Source organism: Oncorhynchus clarkii, chromosome 6, assembly GCF_045791955.1.
Source record: "Oncorhynchus clarkii lewisi isolate Uvic-CL-2024 chromosome 6, UVic_Ocla_1.0, whole genome shotgun sequence".
NCBI classification, from domain to species: Eukaryota; Metazoa; Chordata; class Actinopteri; order Salmoniformes; family Salmonidae; genus Oncorhynchus; species Oncorhynchus clarkii.
This window is the reverse complement of record NC_092152.1, coordinates 17,250,432-17,276,975: the sequence shown is the minus strand read 5'-3', so window position 1 is coordinate 17,276,975 and position 26,544 is coordinate 17,250,432. Positions and strand designations below refer to the sequence as shown.

The 26,544-nt window shown below is 44.2% G+C and overlaps 1 protein-coding gene across 2 annotated transcripts in view; it reads right to left on the bottom strand.

The window, feature by feature from the left end:
- The window catches only part of LOC139410675 (DAB2 interacting protein a), a 122,641-nt gene that overhangs the window by 37,582 nt on the left and 58,515 nt on the right, over nt 1–26,544 (bottom strand). For both annotated transcript variants that reach the window (XM_071156067.1, XM_071156069.1), the window contains one exon: nt 14,395–14,513. In XM_071156067.1, the coding sequence (XP_071012168.1) occupies nt 14,395–14,513 (119 nt within the window). The remainder of the gene's footprint in view (nt 1–14,394; nt 14,514–26,544) is intronic.

Sequence of the window (26,544 nt, the reverse complement as noted above, 5' to 3'; positions counted from 1 at the left end):
AGCAGTGTTGCACTGTATTCAAACTACCAGATTAAATGCACAGTACAGCATTTCACTATCTCCCCTGTATGCAGTTGATTTGCCATCTGTTGTGCAGTTCCAGTCCGTTAAAGTTAAAACATCAAAAGGAAAAAAAGGTGTAACAAAGACAACAGATTTGCAAAATATTTTATGCGAATAAAGATGAGCCTATTCATCGTTATTCATTGCTGCAGCCATCTCCAAGTTTTATCTCAGATATATCAGTTTACTAAGTGGCTTTTTGACAGTTATTTTTTAAAATCCCGGCCACCTCCAAAATGTTTCAAACACTCCCTACTAACAAGAAATGTGCCTCGGGAAGGACCCTAGTTCCGAATAGAAAACATTAGAGCAAAGATGTCCCACAAAATAACAGGCAGAAAGCATGTTCTAGTGTAGGAAAGAACGAACATGGAGGCTATGCAGAAATAGGCTATTCTGTGCCTCTGAAGAACAACAGTTTTTTTCTGATTTAATTTTGCATTGTGTATAATAAAAGGTGTATTTTAATGTGAACAGTGCATTCAGAACGTATTCACACCCCTTGACTTTGTCCACATTTTGTTGCATTACAGTCTGAATTTTAAAAAAAATAAAAATTGGATATTTGTCACTGGATCACACACACACACACACACACACACACACACACACACACACACACACACACACAACCCCATAATGTCAAAGTGGAATGATGTTTTTTTGGTTGACATTTTTACAAATGTATACAAAATAAAAAGCTGAAATGTCTTGAGTGAATACGTTTTCAACCCCTTTGTTATGGCAAGCCTAAATAAGTCCAGGAGTAAAAATGTGCTTAACAAGTCACATAATAAGTTGCATGGACTCAATGTGTGCAATAATAATGTTTAACATGATTTTTGAATGACTACCTCAACTCTGTACCCCACACATACAATTATCTGTAAGGTCCCTTACTCAAGCAGTGAATCCAAACAGATTCAACCACACAGACCAGGGAGGTTTTCGAATGCCTCGCAAAGGGCACCTTGGGTGGGTAAAAAAGAAAGAAAGCAGACATTGAAAATCCCTTTGAGCATGATGAAGTTATTTGGATGGTGTATCAATACACACAGTCACTACAAGGATAGAGGCGTCCTTCCTAACTCAGTTGCCGGAGAGGAAGGAAACCACTCAGAGATTTCACCATGAGGCCAATGGTGACTTTGAAACAGTTACAGAGGTTAATGGTTGTTATATGAGAATCAGAGGATGGATCAACAACAATATAGTTCATCCACAAGACAAACCTAATTGAGAGAGTGAAAAAGCTTGTACAGAATAAAAATATTCCAAAACATGCATCCTGTTTGCAACAAGGCACTAAAGTAATACTGAAAACATTTTGGCAAAGCAATTCACTTTGTGTCCTGAATACAAAGTATTATTTTTAGGGCAAATCCAATACAACTCATTACTGAGTACCACTCTCCATATTTTCAAGCAGAGTGGTGGCTGCATCATGTTATGGGTATGCTTGTAATCGTTAAGGACTGGGGAGTTTTTTCAGGATAAAAAAAAAAGACTTAATGGGGCTAAGCACAGGCAAAATCCTAGAGTAAAACATGGTTTAGTGTGCTTTCCACCAGACACTGGGAGATGAATTCACCTTTTAGCAGGACAATAACCTCAGGCATTGGTTCATATTTCCCTCGATCCTGACTAGTCTCCCAGTCCCTGCCACTGATAAACATCTCCACAGCATGATGCTGCCACTACCATGCTTCACCGTATGGGATGATGCCAGGTTATCTCCAGACGTGACGTTTGGCATTCAGGCTAAAGAGTTCAATCTTAGTTTCATCAGACCAGAGAATCTTGTTTCTCGTGGTCTGAGTCTTTTAGGTGCCTTTTGGCAAACTCCAAGCGGGCTATCATGTGCCTTTTATTGAGGAGTGGCTTCCGTCTGGCCACTCTACCATAAAGGCCTGATTGGTAGAGTGCTGGAGAGATGACTATCCTTCTGGAAGGTTCTCCCATTACCACAGAGAAACTCTGGAGCTCTGTCAGAGTGACCATCGGGCTCCCGAGTGGCGCAGTGGTCCAAGGCACTGTATCTCAGTGCAAGAGGCGTCACTACAGTCCCTGGTTCTCCTCCGATTGCTCAGTTTGACCGGACGGCCAGCTCTAGGAAGAGTCTTGGTGGGTCCAAACTTCTTCCGTTTAAGAATGATGGAAGCCACATTGTTCTTGGGGACCTTCAATGCTGCAGACATTTTTTGGAGACCATTCCCCAAATCTAATGCCTCGAAACAATCCTGTCTCAGAGCTCTACGGATCAAGCTGTAGAAACATCTCAAGGACAGTCAATGACTGTCATTAAAAGACTCCAAAAACTGCCAATAATTTCAGGTCCAGTACCATCGTTGGGCCGCGGGTGTGAAAGATTCAGCAGACTGCTGGCATTACACATCTGGCTAAAATACTACTGTAGCTCTGCTGGAGTCACTTTTATTGATAACTTTGACACCTTCTGGAAACCGAAGATACTCTATAGGAATGATGGAGTCCATCCAAATCATCTTGGCTCTTGGACACTGTCCACGTATTTCAAGGCTGAGTTGAAACAATGACTGGTAAATGATCCAAGACCAGCTCAGTTAATCCCTACCATTGTGACGAGTCGTCATAATGCTGCATCAAATGTACATGATCTTAGGGGCATTGGCAAACACAATGTAAGTCATTTAATGTATGTACCCCTAACTGCACCAAATACATCTGTTTATCCTACACTTATTGTAAGCAGTAATCATGAGCCTATAAACCAGAGTTACATTGTTAGCACTGAGGCGGTGTGTAATAGTAGGAAGACCACTTTACGCAGCTCGCCCTGCACTATCAGCTCCAATGTAAATAACATGAGGAAGTCTACCTCTGACAAGCTTCCCAGTAAAGCATTAAAAACAATCAAGCAACCCAGAAAGTTGCTAAAAAGACCCCATACTAACATATGTAGCCTAAAATACAAGGTCCATGAAGTCAATAACTTGCTTGTAACAGATGACATTCATATTCTGACTATCTCTGAAACTCACTTAGGTAATACCTTTGATGATACAGTGGTAGCAATACATGGTTATAACCTCTACCGAAAAGACAGAAATGCCAACGGAGGCGGTGTTGCGGTCTACATTCAGAACCACATTCCTGTAAAGCTTAAGAGATTATCTAATGTTAAATACTGTTGAAGTAATATGGCTACAGGTTCATCTGCCTCACCTAAAGCCCATTCTTGTGGGATGCTGCTATAGACCAGCAAGTGCTAACAGTCAGTAAAAACTGTTAAATCCCCTTGGATTGATGAGGAATTGAAAAATAATTTGAGGCAAAATGTATGGCTATTAAGTCTGGCAGCCCAACTGATTGGCAAACATACTGCAATTAAGAAATCATTTGACTAAACTAAATTAAAAGAAACTACACTATGAAACAAAGATAAATTATATCAAGAATGATAGTAAAAAGCTTTGGGGCACTTTAAATTACATTTTGGGGAAAAAAGCAAACTTGCCTCCTTCATTCATTGAATCAGATGGCTCATTCATCACAAAGCCCACTGATATTGCAAACTACTTTAATTACTTTTTCATGGGCAAGATAAGCAAACTTAGGGATGACATGCAAGCAACAAACGCTGACACTACACATCCAAGTATATTGGAACAAATTATGAAAGATGAGAATTGTACTTTTGAATTCCGTAAAGTCAGAGTGGAAGAGGTGAAAAAATTATTGTTGTCTATCAACAATGTCAAGCCACCGGGGTGACAATCTAGATGGAAAATAACTGAGGATAATAGCAGACGATATTGCCACTCCTATTTGCCACATCTTAAATGTAAACCTACTAGAGAGTGTGTGCCCTCAGGCCTGGAGGGAAGCTAAAGTAATTCCGCTACCCGAGAATAGTAAAGCCCCCTTTACTGGCTCAAATAGCCGACCAATCAGCCTGTTACCAACCCAACAAAAAATTGTGTTTGACCAGATACAATGCTATTTCACAGTAAACAAATTGACAAGAGAATTTCAGCATGCTTATAGAGAAGGACACTCAACAAGCACAACACTTACACAAGTGGCTGAGAGAAATTAATGATAAAATGACTGATCATAGTCTGCTGCAGGAAAACCTGTGTTATGGCTTTACACCCCCCGCTATAATGTGGATAAGGAGTTACTTGTCTAACAGAACACAGAGGGTGTTCTTTAATGGAAGCCTATCAAATATAACTCAGTTAGAATCAGGAATTTCCCAGGGTAGCTGTTTAGGCCCTTTGCTTTTTTCAATTTTTACTAACGACATGCCACTGACTGAGTAAAGCCAGAGTTTCTATGTATGCGGATGACTCAACACTATACACATCAGCTATTACCGTGACTGAAATGACTGCTACCCTCAACAAAGAGCTACTGTTAGTTTCAGAGTGGGTGGCAAGGAATAAGTTAGCCCTAAATATTTCTAAAACTAAAACCATTGTATTTGGAACTCTCACTAAAACCTAAACCTCAACTAAATCTTGTAATAAATAATGTGGAAATTGAGCAAGTTGAGATGACTAAACTGCTTGGAGTAACACTAGATTGTAAACTGTCATGGTCAAAACATATTGATGCAGTAGTAGCTAAGATGGGGAGAAGTCTGTCTATAATAAAACGATGCTCTGCCTTCTTAACACTACTATCAACAAGGCAGGTCCTACAGGCCCTAGTTTTGTCGCATCTTGACCACTGTTCAGTCATGTGGTCAAATGCCACAAAAAAGGACTTAGGAAAATTGTAATTGGCTTAGAACAGGGCAGCACGGCTGGCCCTTGGATGTACACAGAGAGCTAATATTAATAATATGCATGTCAATCTCTCCTGGCGGAAAGTGGAGGAGGGATTGACTTCATCACTACTTTTATTTATGAGAGGTATTGACATGTTGAATGCACCCAGCGGTCTGTCTAAACTACTGGCACACAGCTCGGACACCTATGCACAGCCCACAAGACATGCCACAAGAGGTCTCCTCACAGTCTCCAAGTCCAGAACAGACTATTCGAGGCACACAGTACTACATAGAGCCATGACTACATGGAACTCTATTCCACATCAAGTAACTGACGCAAGCAGTAAATTTGATTTTAAAAAAGAAAAAAAAAACACTTTATGGAATAGCGAGAACTGTGAAGCAACACAAACATTGGAACAGACACATGCATATACACACACACACACACACACTATACATACACATATATTTAGTACTGTAGATATGTGGTAGTGGTGGAGTAGAGGCCTGAGGGCACACAGTGTGTTGTGAAATCTGTGAATGTATTGTAATGTTTTAAAAATGTATAAACTGCCTTAATTTTGCTGGATCCCAGGAAGAATAGCTGATTCCTTGGCAGCAGCAAATGGGGCTCCATTATAAATACAAATGGAAACAAGATGCACCTGTGCTAATTTTCTAGTCTCATAGCCAAGGTTCTGAATATTTATGTAAATAAAGTATCTGTTTTTGGTTTTTAATACATTTGCAAACATTTCTAAAAACCTGGTTTTGCTTTGTCATTACGGGGTATTGTGTGTAGATTGTTGAGGATTAGTTCTTTTTGAAATCCATGTTAGAATAAGCTTGTAACGTAGCAAAATGTGGAAAAGGGGAATGTCTGAATACTTTCCGAATGCACTGGAAGGCCTTCCAAACCATACCTGCACACTTTTTCATTTGATCTGTATTCTTTTATTTGGTGCAAATAAATTAAACCTAAATATTAAAATGTATATCAGTTTAAATCTTGAATAAATAAATACACACTAAACTGAAATCTTTAAACACTTTTAGTGTTTAAAATAAGTGCTGCGACTGGGAAGACATGATATCACATTGGCTTAGAAGGGTGATGACATGTTTTCGCCTCCTTTTGGCAACTGTTCCACTGCTAAGAAGATGTCTGATTGCTTCCAGAAATTGGATGTGACAGGAGTTTGGTTTTAATGAGCACCAACACTTTACTTCAGACTCCAGAATCCTTCCATTAAAAGATTGGCTTCTCTGTCTAGCGTGTGTGTGTGCGCGGCAGGCACAGAGACGCCAGCAGGCATATCACAATGCCTTTTTTACAGGCCAGTAAAACAATGCCATGGCAGAAATCATTAAAGCCCTTAATATTTTCTCCAACATCCTTCTTCTCTTTTGCAGTCAGAGAAGCTGTGCTGCATTAAGGGAGGTAGTGTGGGTCTGGATTCAGACCTCTATGGTCCCTGTTTCAGCTTCTTCACATGCACACGACCTGATACTCAACATGGAGCTCCTTGTGAATTAAGATTGAGGAAAATATCTCCCCACGACTCTCTATGCATCACACACACACACGGGTAGAGCTGATTGCCACTTCTCTATTGAATATTTCAATAGGTTTAAGAATAGCAGCATATCTGTGGATGCCTTTCAATGTAACATTGTTGAGATGTCATTACAGAGTGAACTACAGTGTTGTGCATCTATTCTGACACAAAGGAACACTGTGCTGCCTGGCTAAAAGCAAATGAAGATGTCTCCTAGCAGCAAATATTTAATGTGACACGCCATCATTCAAAATGTAAATTATATGACTCTGTAAATGAAAACCAGAACCAGAATGACAGAGAGTAGAGCTGGGACCACAAACTGAAAATGATTGACACCGACCACTTATAGCAGGCATTTTGCTGATATCATTCATTATGATAAGTAGCCTATGCTAGAGAAATGCAAAGTTTGGATTGAAATAAGTTTTCTAGTATGGGTTATTGTTAATGGGACAATTGAAGGCTACAACAGTAGTAGTTAGTAGTTAGTAGGTAGTAGGTAGTAGGTAGTAGTTAGTAGTTAGTAGGTAGTAGTAGTAGTAGTAGTAGTAGTAGTAGTAGTAGTAGTAGTAGTAGTAGTAGTAGTAGTAGTAGTTTAAAGGATAAAAACAACAAAGAATTATAATCTTCTTCTATTTATTAATGTTGATTAATGGATTTTTGTCCATATCGCTCAGCTCTAAACAGAGACTACCACATAGCATCCAAACATGAGAAACACCCTCAATGTCTATAGACAGATAATGAGATGCCGAGCCCACAAAGCCTATATGTAAATGCAGCTTGTTAAGCGTCCCTAACACACTGAGATGAAGACAGTGCAGTCCATTAGATGTGGCGGAATACTCACCAGACATTCTATCAGAATCCCCGGAAACAATCGGAGCGGGAGGACGGGGGCGTGGAAGAGGTGGGGGATGATGAGGGAGCCGTCTCAGAGTTCCATGTTCTACTGAGAGCGTGGTGGTGCTCATTCAGCTTTCACAGTGGGCTTCTGCTAGCTGCTATTAGCCTTGTGCTCTCCTACCCTCCCTCTCTCTCTCTTCCCTCCCTCCTCCACTCTTCCCACCCCCTTCCCTCCCTCCCCTCCCAGTCTGTCTCCTCTGGACTCTTTATTCTAGCCCCACTGAGAGACAGCCTGCCCTACTTCCTCCCCCACTCCTCTCCTTTAAGGGCAACTGCTTTCTCTCTCCTTCTCTCTCTCTATCTGGCTGGTGGAGGACTGCTCGGAGTCGACCGTCTTGCGCTCTCTCTCTATCCCTCTCCTATCCTTCCTTCTCTCTGTCTGTGTGTCTGTGTGCACGCAGCATAAGGCTGTGTGGCGTGATGTAGCTCTGCCCCCCGCTGCCGTGTGTGTGTGTGTGTGTGTGTGTGTGTGTGTGTGTGTGTGTGTACGTACATGCGTGTTTGTGCGTGCGTGCGGTCTTTTGTCTTGGTGTCTTTGTGACAGACCGGCCTGCTCCCTGCACAGGGACCTGCCTCCGGGGGAGTAGTGAGGGGGTGCGTGCGGACAGTACAGGGAGAGGCCATATGGTATGCTCTGTCAGCTTTGGGCTAATTGGTCAATCAGATCTTTTGGAGCTGTGCTCTGTTCAGAAGAATTCAGAAGCCTTGTTCATAGGCAGCATTCACTAAAGTTGTAGAGAACAAGGGTAAAGCATAAGTGGCCATTATCTTCCCTACACTGTCAGAAGAGGGACAGTCATTGACAGCCAGCTCTGAGAAGAATTTCAGTCACTGGAGGCACACGCACAATGCTACAATTAACAATATACACACTTGATAACTGTCAGGTTTTTATTGTTTCTATGACAACACTGCATAAAGTAAATGGTATCTTTGCTTCCCCGGCAACTGACACTTTCCACAGATAAGTGAGCAATTTTCAGCCAATTTTATTTTCTAGACTTCACAATATGTTTTTTTCTCCTTTCACACAAATTACTGTGTCTCTGAAGTCTTACATGGAAGTGAGCGCAGCTTGAGCCACACAACTGTTTCTGACACATTGCTCGCGTCACCACAGAATTCTGGTAACTTAAGGGCTTTCTGCTTACCTTCCACATTAAAACGAAGAGTACTCCAGAGGAGGCTAATATAGATAGGTTGCTAAGTAGTACTATATTAAAGGTGGCATAATGTAAAAACATATAAAAACAAAGACCACTTAGTAAAGAATAGGAGATATGGAGAAATCACAGCCTAAAACCAGGACTGATAGTCCAACAAGGTGATCATCTCCAGCTTAACGGCCCTGTAACGATTAGCTACCCAATTACAGGTAAGGACTAAATACTCACACAGAACGAATAAGTATGTGCGTGAATGCGTGTGTGTGTGAAACGACGAACCACACCGAACGGTTAAGGATTGGGTTAAGCTCTCATTTAAATCAAATAAATCCAAAGTAACAAGACAGGGGCTTTGTGCCGATGAGTGGGATTCACTGCCGTAAGCATTATAGCTTACCACTTCCATTGGCTGGTCAGATCACTGCTCAGTCAGGCCAGTGGCCTCTGGTAGTTCTGCATCAGCATATAATGTAACCTTCAGCATCAACAACATCACCACTACAACTGTCTTGACCTGTAACCTTCAGCATCAACAACATCACCAACACAACACTTGCACCGATTATGATTTCATCTCCAGTAGCTCAGCGTGACATTTCCGGGCTAGTGGGATTGACAAAAATCTGTCTTGCGGCAGACAGAATCCTGTTTCTCTGCAGTCATTGGGATTTGATTCTCAACAAACGTGTGCTTAATGTCAAGACATAACACTGATGGGAAACCCGGTACAGCACCACCAGTGTAATCAATCAACAATGCCGTCTCCTCCTGGCATGGTGTTTGCTGCTGGCCCTGGAAGGCTCAGAGCCTGATAGGAATAGAGCGGGCTGCATTAACATGCAGTCTGTCAGTGAGAAGATCTCAGAGTCATTTCCCATGTCAGACAGTGTTGAGAAGGAACAGAGACATGACATGATGACAGCCTCTGTCAAGCAGTAGCTCCCCTCCCCGCCTTCTTCCTGCTCCTGACAGCAGTTACCGTATAGGCCTGCAATATTAAGTTGCTCTGCTCCAAGCCCATTGAGCACAGTCATGATGCCAGGAACATTTGGCGGATGGTCTCGGAAAGAGCCAGTTCAAAATCAAATACTCTTATACAAGGACCAAACGTACGGTCTGTATACAAGCCAGCTAGCTGTATGTTATAAGTACAGTAGCTATCAAATACAATGCATTTGCTGTAAAAGTTCAAATGTGGAATTTGACCTGACATTTGGAAAAAGACTAACCCTGCTAGGTGTTTTTTATGGCTTCAACAGTGAGTGGGTGTGGAGAAAAGCATTGGTCTAGACAGTAGGGTTACAATGGGTTATTTTCCTTAAGTGTTTTTTTTTTTCTCTGAATGAAGGCTCTTGCAAGTCTTATCAATCTCTCTGAAAATAAAATGCCCTATATAAAGGCTACATACTGTATTGACAGAATAGGTTCTACAATGATTTTTGTATATCTGTGAATGTTGCTTATTTTTGGAATGTTGTTTTGTGTAGGTTAAAAACTGACCAATAAGAAATTGTTAGCTGATGATTGCATGATAAGCCTCAAGCTCCTCCAGCTGAAATTGTATTTGAGACAAATATGTTTGATAACAGTAAAAGGGCATACCTTATTATTCACTCTCAAATCACAGGCTAGTAAGCTTTTATACAGACTCATGAAATAACCTTTATCGGAATAAATCAATCACATTTGAAATGAAAGATGGAAGGGAGATATGACATAAGTTTGTGATTAGACAACAAAATGTATTGTAGACCCTAATGGAAGTGTATGGATCCAGTCATGAGGCATTTATAAGTTGTATTATTCAAGAATCAATAGGTAAATACCGTATATCACTCATTTAAATGACCATTGAAAACCAGGAAATCGTACAGATTTTGACTTTAATAATAGGCTATCCTACAAGAGGAATTCCCTCACCTTCCAGAATGAAATTCGACATGCCAGTTATCAAATTAAGCACAAATCTCCGAGACTCAAAAAGTGGCAAATATTGTTCTGACAGCGAGGCCAAATCCTCATCCTGTCTTTATTATGCACCACATCCACATTGCTCATCCCCGCCTGCCTGGGACTACTGCCAGTAAATACCTGAGCGATATTAAAACAGTCAAGATGCCTCTGAGGACATACAGTACAATACTGATTGATCTATTTAGTGCATTTCCTGGGTTAAATTACGATTCTACTTATTTGGTTTCCGAATCAGTGGGCTATATATTTATAGTGTAGAATGCATGGTCAGTGAGTCAGTCATTGAGTCTGTCATTGAGTCATTGGGTGAGCGAGCGAGTCAGTCATTGAGACAGCCAGTCAGTCAGTCATTGAGACAGCCAGTCGAGACAGCCAATCAGTCAGTCGAGACAGCCAGCCAGTCAGTCAGTCAGACGAGACAGCCAGTCAGTCAGTCAGTCAGTCATTGAGACAGCCAGTCAGTCAGTCATTGAGACAGCCAGTCAGTCATTGAGACAGCCAGCCAGTCATTGAGACAGCCAGCCAGTCATTGAGACAGCCAGCCAGTCATTGAGACAGCCAGTAAGTCAGTCATTGAGCCAGCCAGTCAGTCAGTCATTGAGACAGTCAGTCGAGACAGCCAATCAGTCAGTCAGTCGAGACAGCCAGTCAGTCAGTCAGTCAGTCATTGAGACAGTCAGTCAGTCAGTCATTGAGACAGTCAGTCGAGACAGCCAATCAGTCAGTCAGTCGAGACAGCCAGCCAGTCATTGAGACAGCCAGTAAGTCAGTCATTGAGCCAGCCAGCCAATCAGTCATTAAGCCAGCCAGCCATTGAGCCAGCCAGCCAGACAGCCATTGAGTCAGCCAGCCAGGAGGCCAGCCATTGAGTCAGCAAGCCAGTCAGTCATTGAGCCAGTCAGCCAGTCAGTCAGTCATTGAGCCAGCCAGCCAATCAGTCATTAAGCCAATCAGCCATTGAGCCAGCCAGCCAGTCAGTCAGTTATTCATTGAACCAGCCAGTCAGTCAGTCATTGAGCCAGCCAGCCAGCCAGTCATTGAGCCAGCCAGTCATTGAGCCAGCCAGTCAGTCAGCCAGCCAGTCATTGAGCCAGCAACCAGTCATTGAGCCAGCCAGCCTGTCAGTCAGTCATTGAGCCAGCCAGCCAGCCAGCCAGTCAGTCATTGAGCCAGCTAGCCAGCCAGCCAGTCATTGAGCCTGCCAGTCAGTCAGTCATTGAGCCAGCTAGCCAGCCAGCCAGCCAGCCAGCCATTGAGCCAGCCAGCCAGTCAGTCATTGAGCCAGCCAACCAGTCAGTCATTGAGCCAGCCAGCCAGTCAGTCATTGAGCCAGCCAGTCAGTCAGTCAGTCATTGAGCCAGCCATCAAGCTAGTCATTGAACCAGCCAGTCAGTCAGCCATTGAGCCAGCCAGCCAGTCATTGAGTCAGCCAGCCAGCCAGCCAGTCATTGAGCCAGCCAGCCAGTCAGTCATTGAGCCAGCCAGCCAGCCAGTCATTGAGCCAGCTAGTCAGTCAGTCAGCCAGCCAGCCGGTCAGTCAGTCAGTCATTGAGCCAGCCGGTCAGTCAGTCAGTTATTCACTGAGCCAGCCGGTCAGTCAGTCATTCATTCATTGAGCCAGCCGGTAAGTCAGTCATTGAGCCAGCCAGCCACTGAGCCAGTCAGCCATTGAGCCAGTCAGCCATTGAGCCAGTCAGCCAGTCACACTGAGAAATCACTAGCTCAACACGGCCAATTGCAATATAGTACATACAGTACAGTATCAGTCGGAATTCGTGACTCTAGTCAAGAGAAAAACAATATTGGTATCAGGCTCTAAAACGAAGACAGCAGCTTGCCATAAAAAAAAGGCACCAGTCTTTTTCCTATTTTTCTTCCATAAAGATAGCTCCACTATTTCTTGGTTGCTAAAACTCAAATGGTTTGTTAAATTTTAGTTTATGTGACAAAACTAGCAAGGATAGTGTAGAGCAAGGGTACTCAACTCTTACCCTACAAAGTCCGGAGCCTGCTGGTATTGTGTTCTGCCTAATAATTAATTGCACACACCTGGTGTCGCGGGTCTAAATCAGTCCCTGATGAGAGGGGAACAATGAAAAAATGCAGTGGAAGTGGCTTCGAGGTCCAGAGTTGAGTTTGATGGGAGTAGAGAATCATTATACCATCTAAACCTCTGAAATATATTTCCCATAAACAAGAATACTGTAATTTCAGCTGTTCAAAGCTGGTGTACAAAGCCGAAAGTAAAAGACGCAAAAACTAAACTTAAGCAATGGAAGCATAGACATAGAACACATATAACATATCTACCACTTCCTAGACTTGCTTTCAATGAGAATGACAGATCTATAAACAAACATTTCAATGTGAATTTGGACGGATCGCCCAAAAAGTTACATATTGAAGCTTTAAATAAAACCCAAACAAAGACACTAGTACACACACACACAAAGCTGAGAAGGCTTGCGACACAGGCTGGCCCGAGGGTCCCATGTCTCTTGGTATTAGTGTGTCTCTCTTTTACAGAGCTGTGTGCCACTGTAATTAAGTAGGCCACTGCCTGTACTGTACAGTACTGCCCTGAGCTGGAACTAAAAGATGACCTGGAAACCCTTCCAATGGCTAACCAGGCGACGGAAGGGACCACAGAAACACTACAGCACTGGGGGAGGGGGGTTCTCTCAGTTCACTGTTCTGTGCAGGGTGAGTCTTTCGAGGCAAAGGCGTCCCGGGTTAGCAAAACCAATGCCTCAAAGACAAAGGAGGTCCATACAAATGACAATGCCACAACATAATGTACAGCTATGGAATAAGGAACAAGCCCACATTGGCTCCTCATACAGTCTTGATAATGAAATGGTTGTTAGGGTACATGTTCATGTTCAGAAACAAAATCAAATCACCATTAGAACAGATATAGCATATAGGCTACATCAACCTCTACTTGAGTCCATGCCACTATAGAAACAAAACATGACAGTGTGTAGTGGAGGTGGCACCACTCTGCTGCATGGCCATTTATAACGTTCACTCAGTGGGTTGTGTGAGCTCATTGAGGGGAGTGGACCTGTCAGTGACTGGTGTTGACGACACCCGCCCAGTCTGTTTGTCTACACCAGTTGTTGTTCCCAACCAGGGGTACTAGGACCACTGGGGGGACTTGGCCTATCCACAGAGGGTACTTGAGAAGATTCATGAGACTTTAGGCTTACTAGTAGAATGCACAAGTGTGTACTTTAGGGGTACTCCGGGCAGACCAAAATTTGGTTGATGGTACAGTAAACACTTGTCTACACTACTAGAGCCAGGAGCTTGGATGCCAGTTCCAAACATACCCACACAAACAAACACACCCTCAAAAGTAACAAACCGTATTCAAGCATGTACGGTCCACTGCATCATACTCCAGGATAGCTACTCACACAAGCATTGCCACTATCATGCTCCAGTGCCTTGTGGTTGCCATGAGAAAGATTTCCTCTTCCTCCAAACCTAGGCTAATGGGCAGGTGTAATGAGGGATGAAATCTCCAGACAGCACAGCGCAGCGCAGCTCAGCCAATTCCTCCCACCTCAACAAGAGCCTGTACTGTGTGTGCAGGTTAAGAACCACGTAATGCACTGCAGCCATGCTACTGACAGTGTCATTCCACCGACCAGTGAGGTGTCACAGCCCCACAATATGAAGGTTGGGGAGGACATCACACTGTACAGTATGTGGATTAGCCCATTGTACAATACAAAGCTTATTTTTCCTGTGAGAATTGACTGACCTTGACACCATAGAGTGGTTAGTGAATGGAAGATAGCTAGTGCACATTAATAGCCTTGTGAAGAGTGTGTGGATATGAGTGTGTTTGTTTGTAGAATGAAATATGTGTTTGTGTGTGTACAGTTCTGTGTGTGTGTGTAGGTGTTGTGTGTGTGTGTAGGTGTGTGGAGGGGGTTGATAAATAACATCTCACCTGTCATTGTCTGTGGTCTTGAAGCCCGGCAGGATGTTTCTGAAGCTGCTGTTGCGGTCCAGCTTGGGTTGGCTTTTGGTGCGTTTGATGGAGCCCTTTAGTCGGCGGCTCAGGAAGCCCTGGACAGGGAGAGAGGGGCGTCGCCGTGGCCCAGGGGGGAGGAGAGAGACCAAAGGGAGAAAATTCACTCACAGACCCATTTCATTTAGATAAAACACCAAATAAACGGTGGAGCAACAAGAGGAAATGCTATTGATTGAGCTCTTCCTCTCTCTCTCCCCCAGTCTCCTCTCGTCCGTGGCATTCGGAGAGAGCTGTGAATTGTCGTGTGGATCTCTCCTGCACATCTGCTCGCTGTGCACACACAGCAGAAGCAGCCGCGTTGATGTGCGACTCCCCTAAATCCCTGTTGCCATGGAAACAGTATTCCACGTAAAATGACAGGACTTGAGCGGCCGCAAGGTGAGAGGGGAAAACTGAGAATGTGCATTTGATAGGCTGTAGAGATTAGAGCTCAACAAGAGTTGGATTATTCTAAAACCTAGACCCGTCTGTGTCTCCTGTGGTTGTGAGGGGAACAAAACAAGATACAGCCTCAGCCACAACCATGTGCGGCGATAATGATGGTGCTGCAATGTTAAACATTAAACAAGGCTTCTTCCCTGTACAATTAATGCATTTCCTTAATTACTATTTGAGCAAATGGTTGAACTATAGTCTTTTTGCAGCCATTTAAGAAGATCGTGGGTGGAAAGCAACAAAGGAGGAACGAGAGGCATTTGGGCATTAAGGATAAAAGACAATCACCAGACATTGTGTTAAATAAATCCAATAACAGATTTTCACAAGGATCGGTCTCACACGTCACTTCCCACTGTCTCACACACCAAACAAATTAACAGTTTACAGACATCACTCCATAGCTAATGTAGCTGCCCTGTGCATACATTTGTGAAATGGAAGAATTGTCGACGCTAGTCTGCTTCAAGGAACAACATGAAAATATCCATCTGCAATATTGTACAAGCACTGCACATAAAAAATGTGGCTATTTCCTTCTAGAGCAACCATGGGTAAATTCTCCCAAAATTAATTGAGTTATTATTACTTCATTATTACTTCATTCATTCATCTTCATCATTTTACAGTCTACACTATATTTGTGCCATCCGCATTAGGCTACACCGATCCCCAATTGAATCACATGAGCTCCCATGCAAACAGAGGAACTCATTAATGCATCCAAGAAATCTGTGACAATAACCAGGTTTCCATCCAATCTTTTTATGCGAGTAAATTACATGTGAATTTTTTTGATCCAACGACAGGCCTGCAGGTAAACTTTCCAAAATGTCGACCAAACCAAAATACTCTAGACAAGGTGGGATCTTTTTGAATCAGTACAATTAATTATGCGAGTAATGGCAGTGGAAAAGCCTTTACGCGCAAATATTTATATAATAACAATCATATCGAAGTAAAGTTGGAGGGACGTGATGATATGGTGTGTGGTCCTCCCACTAAACTCGTTTGGGAAAGCTCTTTTGTTAAGCATGCCGTTTATTAGGATACAGATTTAATAACTACATTATCTTCACAGGGTGTTGGAAGTACAAGGTGATGAGCTTGATGTTCCTTTCCAACAAACTTGGTGACATGATCGATGCTTGCTGCCGTTTGACAAATAAATATTTTCCATAATAATCTATACCCGCACTGTATCTGTGAGCTGCTGGCAAGAGCGCACGTGCCAAGACCAGAATGGGAACATTCGCTATAAAATGCAAACATTTGTGACAAAACTATCAGTTGAAATAAGATGAAAATCCATTTAAATAGTATTTCTTTATTTGGTACTTGAGAATTAAGCTGCAAAAGTCATGTTTATGTGCACTACGTCATCACACACATTATTTTATCTGCAACAAGTCAGTTTGATGGAAACATGTCTGGTGGGAAAATGCTCATATTGTTTTTATTCCAATTATACAATCTTCGCGTGAAAATCTGTCACCAATTAGATGTAAACCTAGCTACTGACAAGTAAAATGCACACAAGGAGGGAATAATTCATGACATCACATTATAGATATTGAACATAGCCTAGCCTCTCGATGTTGAGCTGACTTGAGGTTGGGTTTTACTGGTTTCAGTCAAGACTCCTATTTCTAAAATGGTACTTTCAAGCAAATCAGTTCTTCAAAAGACCCAAACGTTTCTGCTTCGGGTAAAGAAATGATCCCTTATGCCAGTCTCTTGGGAGGCATTACTCCTTTCCTGCTGTAATTTGTGGGGAATCTGGGATCTCTATTCTTAGGCTTTCCCTTCCTATGACATTTGCAGAGAGACTGGAATGCAAATTATTGATTGTGCTTGACAGAGCTGGAGGAGAGAGAGGGGCTTGATGATTCAGCAGACCCTGGCTCCCCTACAGAGAACCTCTGGGTGAGGTAGGGTAGAATAGGGTGAGGAAGGGTAGGATAGGGTGAGGTTGAGTGGGATACGGTCTGGTGAGGTAGGTTAGGGTTAGGTAGGGCATGTAGGGCAAAAGTAGGTAGGTCAGGGTGGGGTGGGGTAGGACAATGGAAGGGCAAACTAGGACAGGGAAGGTTGCGGTAGGGTAAGGTAGGACAGGGCGAGGTAGGGTTGGACAGGGTAGGATAGGACAGGGAAGGGTGAGGTAGGGCAGGTAAGATAGAGAAGGGCAGGGTGAGGTTGTTATAAGGACTGGCAAGGTAGGGCAAGGCAGGGAAGGGTATGGCATGGTATAGGGCGAGGAAGGTAGGATAGGTAGGGTAGAGCGAGGTAGGGTGGGGGGTATGGCATGGTAGAGTAGGGGCGAGGTAGGGTGGAGTGAGGTAGATAGAGCAGATTGAGGAAGGGAAGGACAGGGTAGGTAGGGTGAGGCAGGGCAGAGTGAAGTAGTGTAAGGCGAGGAAGGCAGGGTAGGGCGTGGTAGGGTAACACGAGGAAGGCAAGGTAGGGCAGGTAGGGGAATGATAGAGTAGGGAGAGGTAGGATAGGGTAGGGTCAGGCAGGGTAGGATAAGGTAGGGAGGGGCAGAGTGTGGTAAGGCAGGGTAGGGTGAGGTAGGGCTGGGAAGGGTGGGTTAGGGCATGGCAGGGTAAGGTAGGGAGGGGCAGGGTAGGGTAGGGTGAGGTAGGAAAAAGGGAAGGGTGAGGTAGGCAGGGTAGGGTAGAAAGGGTAGGGCAGGGTACGGTGGGGTGGGTGGGGCGAGGTAGGGAAGGGTAGGGTAGGTAGTACACAGTGAGGTAGGGAAAGGTAGGGCAGGTAGGGATTGATAGAGTAGGGTGAGGTAGGATAGGGCTGGGTAGGGTGAAGTAGGGAGGGGCAGGATAAGGCGAGGTAGGGTAGGCAGGGTAGGGTGAGGTAGGTAGGGTAGAGCGAGGTAGGACAGGATGAGGTAGGGAAGAGTAGGGTAAGGTGTGGCAGGATAAGGCGTGGTAGAGTAGGGCAAGGTAGAGTAGGGCGAGGAGGGGTAGGGCAGGTAAGGTAGGGCAGGGTAAGGTAGGGCGAGGTAGGTTAGGGTGAGTTAAGGAAAGGCAGGGTAAGGTGAGGTAGGGAAGGGTAGGTAGGGCAGGGCACAGTGAGGTAGGGTTACGCGAGGAAGGCAGGGTAGGGCACGGTAGGGTAACGCAAGGAAGGCAGGGTAGGGATAGGTAGGGCAGGTAGGGAATGATAGAGTAGGGTAGGGGGGGGGGTAGGATAGGGCATGGTAGGGTGGGCTAGGGCAAGGCGAGGTAGGGTAGCTCTGGGTAGGGTAGGTAGGGCAGGATAGTAAACACAATGGATGAAACGATGATTAACCCTTGCTTTTATTTTTGTTCAGACTGTGGTGCTGCATGAGAATTTGACAAAAAAAATATATTCAGGGGTTGGGCACATACCATTGAGTAGTGGTTCTACTGCTCTGTCCAGTAAGTAGGGCCTAGAAGCTGAACGTCAAATCAAAAGACTCACTGCTGTGCTCAAACTACAGTGGAAATTCTAACTTCAGATTTGTAGGAATGAGGCCTTTGGGATATCCTCTTCTCTGTTCATGTCTCCTGCTGGTTCTCACAGGGTCCACCTGCTGGCGGTATTGAGATTCTCCTGCCCCCCCCCCCCCCCTTCTGCTCCAACAAGGTCAGGTCCTGTTCAATTAACATCACTTCCAACTCCCCCGCCATTCCTCCCTCCCACTCAGAGCTCTGCTCAGTGCAGGATGGCCAGCCTCCCTCTAGTCCCACAGAAGGACAAAAGATGATTAGTGGGAGGAGCCACAGCGTGCCAACACCATCCTGTATCATCCTACGGCTTTTATTCATTGAGGGAATCATTTCATTCATACTTTATCCCATTGGAGAACATCCTGAAGAGAGAGACAGAAGGTGAGGGGAGATTTCCGATCATTACTTAGGCATTTTCCTTAAAGAGAGAGATCGGCAAATTACAAATATACAATGCGCTGATGAATGCATCCTGCGCGAAGCGCAGCACTTTATTACCAATGGTGATAAGTCTGGACGTCTCTCGTGTAATGGGTAATCCGTCACCATGCCGTAATCAGCCAATGAATCTGACTCAGGTATGACAAACCACAGGGAGGGAGGCGCTCAGCAGTAATGTCACCGTAGTAACCTGCTCTTCGGAGGACTCAGCCAGGATGGCATTGGGAGGCACTGACCTCTGGACAACAAGAACTCGACAACAGAATGCCAGGCCTTTATTTGGCTGTGAATTCTCAGTCCTCTCTGGAACCCAACAAGCCATTAACAATTGATTATGACCTGTGGTGCAGAATGGGGGGGGGGAACAAGGATAAGCTGATCAGATATCTGCTGTCTCTCCCTCCAATGTGACCGTTGGGAGCCAAAGTGCCATCAGATAACATGGAGCTGGTTCTCTGGCACTACCAGCCTGACCTGAGGGCTCCTCCATCTATTTACCCTATCTAAACTGTCAGGAAGGTCACTGTGCTTGTCAAGATCCAACAGAGTAACAGTAAAGGAAGCCCACTGATTAGTAGCCTGACATTACAAACAAAAGAGCTGTGTGTGTGTGTCTGTGCACCAACTCCCAGATCACCTGAGCAATCACACTTCCTACATCTGCTCTAAGGGGAATTCACTAACCTGATAATATTCTGTTGAAGTAACACAAACCTTCCTTTCGGGGGTAAGGGACCATAATCTACCAGTCTTGCCTCCATTCATAGCCAAAAATATTTTCTTTGGTTGACAAAAGTATAACTGTTAATTGTGGCCTGTGGAATCTTGTCCCACTCTTCTTCAATGGTGTCGTGTCTTTGGCTATGCCGGATTAATTGCTATGACATGCTATTCTATAAAATTGATTGAGCTAATCATGTAAATGTAAATTACTAGAGAGTCGGGCACCACAAAATAATATTTATAGAGCTGTTATCTTCCAAATAAACTCTTAAAGATTTAGTAATATTTTACATCAATAGCAGTCAACATTAATCGTCATCTTACTTCAGTCTCATAATCTGAAAGTTGTAAATTCTTGGTTACCTTCAAGAACCCTGGCTAACAATTTGAATCAGCAATACCTAAATGGGTTTAATTATTTATTTACTAAATACCTAACTAATCACACAGAGTTACATATAAAAATAATGAATTATACCTAGATAATTCTTTACGTCATAGGAAAATGTCCCTAGCGGGCGGAACAGATATGACAGCTTGTTACACAAAGGAAAAGGGGCGGGTTTGAGTGAAAGAGCGGGAGACTGAGGAACAAAGGGAAGAGGCTGTGCTATCGTAAATACAGTATCTTATGCATTCTAAATTACCGCCCATTTGGAAAAGGAAAATGCAATAAATATTTACTCTGAGCTGCGCTTCAGTAGGTTGGTGGTAGATGGAAGACCGTGTTGCCAAACCGAGTCCTCTGTCCTTTGAAGAATGTCTCTGGTGGTCACTTGGATAAGTTGTAGTAGCGTCGTTGTGTGGTAGATGGGATACTCTGTCTGTTCCTTCCGAACCTGCGTTTGCAGGTGCGGTCGCTAACTAAACGGCTAGGAGGTATCACTTCTGTTGTGAATAAGAGTTCAAAGTTCATACCATTCGCAACCAAAGCTCATGCTGATGTTGGCTTCGTTCTGCAGTTTTATCTGAACCATTCTGACATAGGATCGTCATCCTACCTCATTGGAACAGATAGTTATGTTGTCATCAAGAGCTTATATAGGAAGGAAGAGAAGGGGTGTGTGTCATAGTTTACAACCTCTGTCGCTTCAGGTGGGCGGGCCACTGAGTGAGCAGCCCTAACTTATGAAAACCCACATCTCACATTTTAGAAGCTAAAATCACATTTCATCCCATCACAAATAATTTCATATTCAAAATTTTAATTGAACAACAATTCCATGTGAATCTGATAACTCTGATGTATAGACTTTCCACTGTAGACTCTATGTCATCTTATCATTGATGAGAATGTCTCAGATGACAACCAAACTGACATCATATTCATTAAGTACCACTGCATATGTTCAATTGATCGGATTACCAGAATATAGTTCATTTCCCCCCACATTCTGACGTTCCCAGAATCTCTATGTTAACCAAGGGGTTTTGCAAACCTTAGTAGGGTAGAGAGAGGAAAAGGGGGGGGCCAACGTCATGACAATGGGGATACGAAGTTGCTGGATATTGGTGGGAACTGGAACGTGCGGTCATACACGTCGATCCAGAGCATCCAAAACATGCTCAATGGGTGACATGTCTGGTGTCAGTGTCTCCTGACCCCTCCTGTCTCAGCCTCCAGTATTTATGCTGCAGTAGTTTATGTGTCGGGGGGCTAGGGTCAGTTTGTTATATCTGGAGTACTTCTCCTGTCCTATTCGGTGTCCTGTGTGAATCTAAGTGTGCGTTCTCTAATTCTCTCCTTCTCTCTCGGAGGACCTGAGCACTAGGACCATGCCCCAGGACTACCTGACATGATGACTCCTTGCTGTCCCCAGTCCACCTGACCGTGCTGCTGCTCCAGTTTAAACTGTTCTGCCTTATTATTATTCGACCATGCTGGTCATTTATGAACATTTGAACATCTTGGCCATGTTCTGTTATAATCTCCACCCGGCACAGCCAGAAGAGGACTGGCCATCCCACATATGCTCTCTCTAATTCTCTCTTTCTTTCTCTCTCACGGAGGACCTGAGCCCTAGGACCATGCCCCAGGAATACCTGACATGATGCCTCCTTGCTGTCCCCAGTCCACCTGACTGTGCTGCTGCTCCAGTTTCAACTGTTCTGCCTTATTATTATTCGACCATGCTGGTCATTTATGAACATTTGAACATCTTGACCATGTTCTGTTATAATCTCCACCCGGCACAGCCAGAAGAGGACTGGCCACCCCACATAGCCTGGTTCCTCTCTAGGTTTCTTCCTAGGTTTTGGCCTTTCTAGGGAGTTTTTCCTAGCCACCGTGCTTCTACACCTGCATTGCTTGCTGTTTGGGGTTTTAGGCTGGGTTTCTGTACAGCACTTTGAGATATCAGCTGATGTACGAAGGGCTATATAAAATAAATAAATTTGAATTTGAATTTGGTGAGTATGCACACCATGGAAGAACTGGGACATTTTCAGCAAGAATTGTTTACAGATCCTTGCGACATGGGGCCATCCGTGCTGAAACATGAGGTGATTGCGGCAGATGAATGGCACGACAATGGACCTCAGGATCTCGTCATGGTATGTGCAATCAAATTGCCATCGATAAAATGCAACTGTGTTAGTTGTCCGTAGCTTATTCCTGCCCATACCATAACCCCACCGCCACCATGGGGTACTCTGTCTACAACTTTGACATCAGCAAACCACTCGCCTACATGACGTCATACGCGCTGCGCTGTCTGCTATCTTCCCGGTACAATTGAAACCATGATTCATCTGTGAAGAGCACACTTCTCAGCATGGCAGTGGCCATTGAAGGTGAGCATTTGCCCACTGAAGTTAGGTCAAGACAGTGGACATTTCTGCAGTCAGCATGGCAATTGCCCGCTCCCTCAAAACATGAGACATCTGTGGCATTGTGTTGTGTGACAAAACTGCCCATTTTAGAGTGTCTTTTTGTCCCAAGCACAAGGTGCACCTGTGTAATAAAATTTGTCATATACGCCGAATACAACTTACAGTGAAATGCTTACTTACAAGCCCTTAACCAACAATGCAGTTCAAGAAATAGAGTTAAGAAAATATTTACTAAATATACTTACTAAATATTTACTAAATAAAATTACAAAACAATAATGAGGCTATATATAGGGGGTACCGGTACAGAGTCAATGTGTGGGGGTACAGGTTAGTCAAGGTAATTTGTAAAATGACTACGCATAGATAATAAACAGTGAGTAGCATTAGTGTAAAAACAAAGGGGGTGTCAATGTAAATAGTCTGGGTGGCCATTTGATTAATTGTTCAGCAGTTTTATGGCTTGGGGGTAGAAGCTGTTAAGGAACCTTTTGGTCCTAAACTTTGCGCTCCAGCACCGCTTGCCGTGCGGTAGCAGAAAGAAAAGTCTATGACTTGGGTGACTGGAGTCCCTGACGATTTTATGGGCATTTCTCTGACACCGCCTATTATATAGGTCCTGGATGGCAGGAAGCTTGGCCCCAGTGATGAACTGGGCCGTACGCACTACACTTTGTAGCGCCTTATGGTCAGATGCCGAGCAGTTGCCATACCAGGCGGTGATGCAACTGGTCAGGATGCTCTCGATGGTGCAGCTGTAGAACGTTTTGAGAATCTGGGGACCCATGCCAAATTTTTTCAGTCTCCTGAGGCGGAAAATATGTTGTCGTGCCCTCTTCACAACTGTCTTGGTGTGTTTGGACCATGATCATTTGTTGGTGATGTGGACACCAAGGAACTTGGAAGCTCTCGACCCGCTCCACTACAGCCCTGAGGATGTTAAATGGTGGCCTGTTCGGCCCTCTTTTTCCTATAATCCACGATCAGCTCCTTTGTCTTGCTCACAGTGAGGGAGAGGTTGTTGTCCTGGCACCACACTGTCTCTGACCTCCTCCCTATAGGCTGTCTCATAGTTGTCTGTGATCAGGCCTACCACTGTTGTGTCATCAGCAAACTTGATAGTGTTGGAGTTGTGCTTGGCCACGCAGTCGTGGGTGAACAGGGAGTACAGGAGGGGACTAAGAATGCACCCCAGAGGGAAACCAGTGTTGAGGATCAGTGTGGCAGATGCGTTGTTGCCTACCCTTACTACCTGGGGGCGGCCCGTCAGGAAGACCAGGATCCAGTTGCAGAGGGAGGTGTTTAGTCCATGGGTCCTTAGCTTAGTGATGAGCTTTGTGGGTACTATGGTGTTGAACACTGAGCTGTAGTCAATGAACAGCATTCTCACATACAGTAGGTGTTCCTTTTGTCCAGGTTGGAAACTGCGTGGGGTGCAATTGAGACATCTGTGGATTTGTTGGGGCGGTATGCAAATTGGAGTGGGTCTAGGGTTTCCGGCATGATGGTGTTGATGTAAGCCATGACCAGCCTCTCAAAGCACTTCATGGCTACCGACCTGAGTGCTACAGGGCAGTAATCTTTTAGGCAGGTTACCTTCACTTTCTTGGGCACAGGGACAATGGCTGTTTGAAACATGTCGGTATTACAGCCTCGGTCAGGGAGAGGTTGAAAATGTTAGTGAAGCCACTTTCCAGTTGGTCCGCGCTTGCTTTGAGTACATGTCCTGGCAATCCGTCTGGCCCAGCGGCTTTGTGAATGTTGACCTGTTTAAAAGTCTTGCTCACACCGGCTACAGAGAGTGTGATCACACAGTCATCCGGAACTGCTGGTGCTCTCATGCATGCTTCAGTATTGCTTGCCTCGACACGAGAATAAATGGCATTTAGCTCGCCTGGTAGGCTCGCGTCACTGGGCACCTCGCGGGTGGTTTCCCTTTGTAGTCCGTAATAGTTTTCAAGCCCTGACACGTCCGACGAGCGTCAGAGCCGGTGTAGTAGCCGGTGTAGTAATACTTGGACAATCCTAGTCCTGTATTGACGCTTTGCCTGTTTGATGGTTCGTCTGAAGGCATAGCGGGATTGTGTCCGGATTCGTGTCTCGCTCCTTGAAAGCAGTAGCTCTAGCCTTTAGCTCTGTGCGGATGTTGCCTGTAATCCATGGCTTCTGGTTGGGATGTGCACGTACGGTCACTGTGGGGGCGTTGTCGTCGTCGATGCACTTATTGATGAAGCCTTGTGACTGAGTTGGTATACTCCTCAATGCCATTGGATAAATCCAGGAACATATTCCAGTCTGTGCTAGCAAAACAGTCCTGTAGCGTAGCATCCAAGTCATCTTACCACTTCCTTATTGAGCAAGTCACTGGTACTACTTACTTTAGTTTTTGCTTGGAACCAGGGATCAGGAGGAGAGAATTATGTTCAGATTTTCCAAATGGAGGGTAAGGGAGAGCTTTGTATGTATCTCTGTGTGTGGAGTAAAGGTGGTCTAGAGTCCCCCTCCCCCCCTCTGGTTGCACGTGACAAGCTGGTATAAATTATGGGAAACAGATTTAAGTTTGCCTGCATTAAAGTCCCGGGCCACTAGGAGTGCCACTTCTGGATGAGCATTTTCTTGTTTGCTGATGGCCATATACAGCTCGTTGAGTGCTGTATAAGATGTCTACGAATAATATAGATGAGAACTCTCTTGGTAGATAGTGTGGTCTACAGCTTATCGTGAGGTATTCTACCTCAGGTACGCAATACCTCGAAACTTCTTTAATATTAGATATCGCGCACCAGCAGTTATTGACAAATAGACACACACCCCCTCATCTTGTCTTACCAGACGTAGCTGCTCTGTCCTGCCGAAGCACGGAGAAACAAGCCAGCTCTATTTTATCCGTGTCGTCGTTTAGCCACGTCTCGGTGAAACATAAGATATTCCAGTTTTTAATGTCCCGCTGGTAGGATAGTCTTAAATCGTAGATCGCCAGTTTCTTTTCCAATGATTGCGCAGAGGGTAGTGGTGGTTTACCTACTCATCTGTGAATTCATACAAGGCAGCCCGCCCTCCTCCCCTTAATCCTCCATCTTTTCTTCACGTGGATACCAGAGATTTGGGCCTTGTCTCGACAAAGCAGTATATCCTTCACGTCGGACTCAATAAAGAAAAAATCGTCCAGTTCGAAGTGAGTAATCGTGTTCTGATGTCCAGAAGCTCTTTTCAGGGATCATGCTATTAATCAGCTTCTTGATATGACACCTGTCAGGTGGATGGATGAATTATATTGGCAAAGGGGAAATTATCTGGAAGATATGTTACTATTCCTAAGACAGCTAAATTCTGGTGTCCCAACACTGACAGTGCACTACAACGGCTCTATCAAACCAAGCTGGAAACCTTGTCATACATACTTGGACAAATGTGACTCGTTTCAGGAAACTAGGCGTATGTCGCACTTCACAGGAGAGGCATTTGAACGTAAGCACAAGTTTTTTATCGAACATGTGAACTTTCATGTGCCGTAATAACAAGTGTATTCCATCCGTAAATACTAATAAAATTGTTAAATTACGAGCCTAGTTGATTTAACTACAAAAAAAGACAAGAACCTTCCTACTAGCAATGATTGGCTGAGATAATGAATGGGCTGGACATGCCAGGAGATGAGTTTGGATTGGTCTGCAATGTAGCATGCGCCGTTTTTTAAATATATAACGTTAGCCATCAAGAACTACAAAAGTGTTCCTACCTTTCTCAACAACATTGATGCCTTGAAATAAGCAGACAGATCAGTTGGAAAAAATTATTTGCTACTTTCTGCACACTCCACGGTCAGTGTGAACTGGAGTGTCAAACAATATGTACTGTGGTTTGTCCTTTAAAAAGTTTCAGCATACTGCGGCGCAGAATTCTATGCCACATAATTTAAGTGCCAACCACTGGTACCACTAATTCTTGTTAGTGCTAGTTTTACCACCAGAGGGCATCTTTGAGAAGCGTTTGATAGCCTTCAATAGTGGCTGTACTAGAGAATTTAAAACCTTTTTTGTAAGAACATATATATATATTATTATAGTATAAGAAAAATGAAAAACCCTCTGGGTTTCCGTGAGGATGGAACAGAAAATATGTCGCTGTACTACGTGACGGTTGG